The following is a 5,000-nucleotide window of genomic DNA, read 5'->3' as shown; positions in this document are numbered from 1 at the left end:
ATTTTAATTGTTCATTACTTCTTACATCGTTTATTTATTTCCTCATTTCCTTTCCTCACTGGGCTATTTTTCCCTGTTGGCGCCCTTGGGCTTGTAGCATCTTGCTTCTCCAACTAGGATTGTAGGTTAGCTATTAATTGTGTGTGTACACACACACACACACACATATATATATATATATATATATATATATATATATATATATATATATATATATATATATATATATATATGTGTGTGTGTATGTATGTATGTATAGTTGAATAGCTACGTAATAGCTGTGTAATTGCTTAGGCTTGATTGAAAGATCCTTTAATTAATGATTTTAGTGAGCGCAATCAAACGACATTATCCAACGAAAAATTTAGAAAAGTAACCTTAAAAACAAAACACGAAATTCAACGACGAAATCTGATCGAATACAAACAGGCAAGTGGCTGAAGTAATTTGCCCTGAAAAGAGAAGTGGAATTCTCTTCAGTTTTCGGTTTCAGATGAAAATTGGATTACACTGAGCATCAAACGGACCCAATTTTAACCCATTAGACATAATCGAAATGCATTTTAATATAGAATTAAATGGCTATCAAAAGATATCACACTTTAATCGGATTTAAGCAATTTTTTTTCGGTTACGATTGATAGTATGGTGGAATGAGCAAGATCAGTTTTAGTTAATTCATTAAATAAATTTTACGTCTATAGAGAAAAGAGTAAAAATAGTTAAGGGAAACCATAGTAAACAAAACAATGGAATTATTATATAAGTTAAGCGAACACGCAATAATCCATATAGAATTTTCATTAAAACTCTGGACAATAATTTTTCAGATACGGTCCTTTCTGAATGAAAAATATTATTTCAGTTAATCTATGACGTGAATGAGATTCCAAAAAGGTAAAAATGAAATGAAAAGGTTAATTGAATCTATAATAAAATAATAGAAATGGAAATGACATTTAAGATATATAAGTTAAGATTTGAGTTAAAAGATGCCAAAATTTTCTTGGCATCTGGAGCACCCATCCATTACCTTGAGGGATGAAGTGTCTTGTTGTTTGGCACCTGAATTATTCAGCCGAACAGTGTAAGGTAAACTACTTTGGGGATGAATTGATAGGTAAAGGAATAACTAATTTACTGTATAAGAAAATCTAGATTATTCAATTAGCAGGTGAATAAATAATTGATATACTATGTAACAAAATCTAGGTTATTCAATTAGCAGGTGAATAAATAATTGATATACTATATAACAAATTCTAGATTATTCAATTTGTAGGTGAATGGATAATTGATATACTATATAACAAATTCTAGATTATTCAATTTGTAGGTGAATGAATAATTGATGGATTATTCAATTAGTATGTGAATGAATAATTGATATACTATATAAGAAATTCTAGATTATTCACTTAGTAGATGAATGAATAATTGATATACTGTATAAAAAAATCTAGATTTTTCAATTAGTAGGTGAATGAATAATTGATATACTATATAACAATATCTAGATTATTCAATTATTAGGTGAATGAATAATGGATTTATCATATAAAAATCTAAATTATTCAATTTATTGGTGAATAAGTGATTTTATATATAGCAAATGTAAATTATTCAATTGGTATGTAAATAATTGATTTACTATATAACAGAATCTAGATTATTCAATAGGTAGGTGAATGAATAACTGATTTGCTATATAACAAACTTTTTTAAATTGGTAGGTGAATAAATAACTGATACTTTATAACTAAATCTGTATTATTCAATTGGTATGTGAATAAATAGCTGATATACTTTATAACAAAATCTATATTATTCAATTTATAGGTGAATAGCTGATTTTATATATAGAAAAATGTAAATAATTCAATTTGTAGTTGAATGAATAAGCGATTTACTGTAAAATAAAATCTAGATAATTCCTGTAATCAAACTGAAACACATTCACGAAACATTATAGGAAGCAAAATCCAAAAGTACCAACATAATGAAAAAAACAAATGAGAACACAAAAGAAATAAACACTGCTATTACTTGAGATTATAAGGATTAATCCACAGTACCGGTCGTAATTAAATGTGATTTAACGGGATTTTGTCATTCTGATCACGCGAATCCCATTTGTCTTAATAATGGTAAGCCTTAAATCTGGGTAATCTCATTACCAAGTCCAGTGCATAAGTTTAAATCATACGGGTATTTAAATATCACCCTCTAATTCCAAAGGGATTAAGGATTTTCCTTTCAACCTGTCAACACAATGGAGATTTCTTACCTGCTTTCAGCGTTGTCACACAACAGGAAATCCAGAGGACGGTCCTTATCATGCAACCTTTCTCCGCCACCATATCGCAAGCCGTCGATTTTTGGGACTTGGGTCACAGACGCTGGAAGGAGGGGGGATCACAGGCGTTGGGAGGAGAGGGGTCACAAACGTGGGAAGGAAAGGGGTCACAGATGTAAGGAGGAGACGGGTTACAGTCGTTGGGAGGAGATGGGTCACAGACGAAGGGTGGAGAGGTCACAAGCGTAAGGAGGAGAGAGGTCACAGACGTATTCAGAAGACGGATTACAGACGAAGGGATGAGAGGGGTCACAGACGTAGGAAGGAGAGAGGTCACAGACGAAGGGAGGAGAGGGGTCACAGGCGTAGGGAGGAGAGGAGTCACAGACGAAGGGAGGAGAGGGGTCACAGACGTAGGGAGGAGAGAGGTCACAGACGTAGGGAGGAGAGGGGTCACAGACGTAGGGTGGAAAGGGGGTCAAAGACGTAAGGAGGAGAAAGGTCACAAACTTGGGAAGGAAAGGGGTCACAGACGTAAAGAGGAGAGAGGTCACAGACTTAGGGAGGAGAGGGGTCGCAGATAAAGGGAGGAGAGTTGTCACAGATATAGGAATAGGAGTTGGCAATATTGTATTGCGAAGAGGAGTTACAAGAATGCTGGAGATTGATGTAGAAAAAGAGAGAGGGATGACGAAAAAGGATAAGAATACGAGAGAGGAATACTTTAGAGTAGAAAGAAAAGTTAGAGAGGTGGAATTATATAAAAGGATGAAAATGAAGCTAGAAAAAAGACAAGAATGTAGGTGAAGGTCAGAAGAGGAAGAAGAACGCAAGATAGATAATGAATATCTGGAGAAAACGAGGGAGATGAGGAGGAAGAAGAAACTAGCTAACAAAATGAATGCAGAACTGCAAAAAAATACACTGCAGATAGATTAGGAGCAGCAGAGGAGATAGAGAAAATAGGCTAAAAAGAGACCCAGGAAGTAGAGAGAAAGAGAGTGTGTGAGAGAGAAAGAGAGAGAGAAGCTTAGGTTGGAGAGATGAGACGGCTTTCCGCCCGAGGTGATGGTGATTGAGGTGATAAATGATGTCCCGAATCCTTTCTCAATAGGTAGCAGGTTATTTTGGGGTTTCTATAAAGATCAAGTTTTCATTTTTCATAATGAATATTAAAAATTAGGGTTTATCCTTATTTCTCGTCTTCTAGAAATCAGGGGTTTTCCTATATTTCGTATTTTAGAAATCAGTTTTTTTCTTATCTCTCGTTTTCTGGAATCAGGGTTTTTCTTATATCTCGTCTTCTAGAAACCAGGGTTTTTTTTTTTTTTATTTCTCGTCTTCTAAAAATCAGTGTTTTTATTTCTCGTATTCTAGAAATCAAGATTTTTTTTTTATCATTTATTGTCTTCTTTTTCTTTTAGGTGGCTGATCTTAACACTTAGAACCTTTAAGAAAGTTTTCTAAAAATAATTTTGATCTTGATCTATAACGATAACGCTTCTAATAGTTAAGACAGGTTTTTTATAAAGAATATTTTGATCTAAAACGACACTTATCAATTTTGATTTCTATTCTAGACAATCAATGATTAAATTTTCATATGAATTAATAATGATATTAGCTTTTTCTTAATATTCGTCTTCTTTTCCGTATGGAAAGATTATCTTAAGCGAATACTTAAATGACTAGAAAAATACTTTGATCTCGATCTGAAACAACACTTATTTTGCTTGTTTCTTCTTCAGATAATCATCAAATAGTAATTGTTCTCCAGTAGATATCGTGGGTGTTATTGTTTTATTTGAAGACCCTTCCACAATTATCCAGTGGTCATTGTTTTATCTCTTACCACTTCTTTCTGATTATTCCAACGCAGCTGAGAGGTGACATTATCTGTAAAGGGAAGGAAAAGAGGATTAGATAAACACGTTACTATAAGTCTTAATAAATAACCTAGATATTAGATATATTCTCTGTGATATTTAACGGGATTTTGATATACTTGAAAGTTGTATGGATTTTTTGACATGAGTAACCTTTGAGTTTATTTTGACATGGGGAGCAATTGAAAAATTTATTTTTACGTGGGCATTTAACGATTAATTATGTAGCCTATAGAAATTTATTTCGACATGAGGAGCCTTTTAAAAGTTATTTTGTCATGAGCATTCAAGAATTTATTTTGACATGAGGAGCATTTAAAGATTTATTTTGACTTGAGCAGTGAGGAATTTATTTTGACACAAGGAGCCTTTTAAAAATTGTTTTGACATGAGCATATAAGAATTTATTTTGACATGAGGAGGCTTTAAAAAAATTTTTTGACATGAGCATTAAGAATTTATTTTGACATGAGAGGCTTTGAAAATGTTTTGACATGGGCATTTAAGAATTTATTTTGACATATAGAGGCTTTGAAAATTTGTTTTGACTTGAGCCTTTTATTTTGACTCGAGGAGCTTTTAAGGATTTATTGTGACATGAGCCTTTAAGGATTTATTTTGACGAGCATTTAAAGATTTATTTTGATATGAGCATTTGCATGTTATATTAGATTTTAGTGTTGTTATTGTAGCATTTAATTCCTCGTTTTTCAAAGACGCTTTTTATAACTTTTGATAGGCGTAATGTCTCCTTATTTATTTTTGTTATTTAAGAATATTTTTTTCGTTTGGATTTTTTTTTATTATATACGAATCTG

At 32.4% G+C, this 5,000-nt stretch overlaps 1 protein-coding gene across 1 annotated transcript in view; it reads right to left on the bottom strand.

The window, feature by feature from the left end:
• Positions 1 to 4,186, bottom strand: part of LOC137621101 (neural cell adhesion molecule L1-like) — a 25,683-nt gene extending 21,497 nt beyond the window's left edge. Inside the window, exon 1 of the mRNA XM_068351537.1 lies at positions 2,288 to 4,186. Within this exon, the coding sequence (XP_068207638.1) occupies positions 2,288 to 2,360 (73 nt within the window). The 5' untranslated portion in view covers positions 2,361 to 4,186. The remainder of the gene's footprint in view (positions 1 to 2,287) is intronic.
• Between the last annotated feature and the right edge of the window lie 814 nt (positions 4,187 to 5,000).

Source organism: Palaemon carinicauda, chromosome 27 (assembly GCF_036898095.1).
Source record: "Palaemon carinicauda isolate YSFRI2023 chromosome 27, ASM3689809v2, whole genome shotgun sequence".
NCBI classification, from domain to species: domain Eukaryota; kingdom Metazoa; phylum Arthropoda; class Malacostraca; order Decapoda; family Palaemonidae; genus Palaemon; species Palaemon carinicauda.
This window is presented reverse-complemented; position numbering and strand designations above follow the sequence as displayed.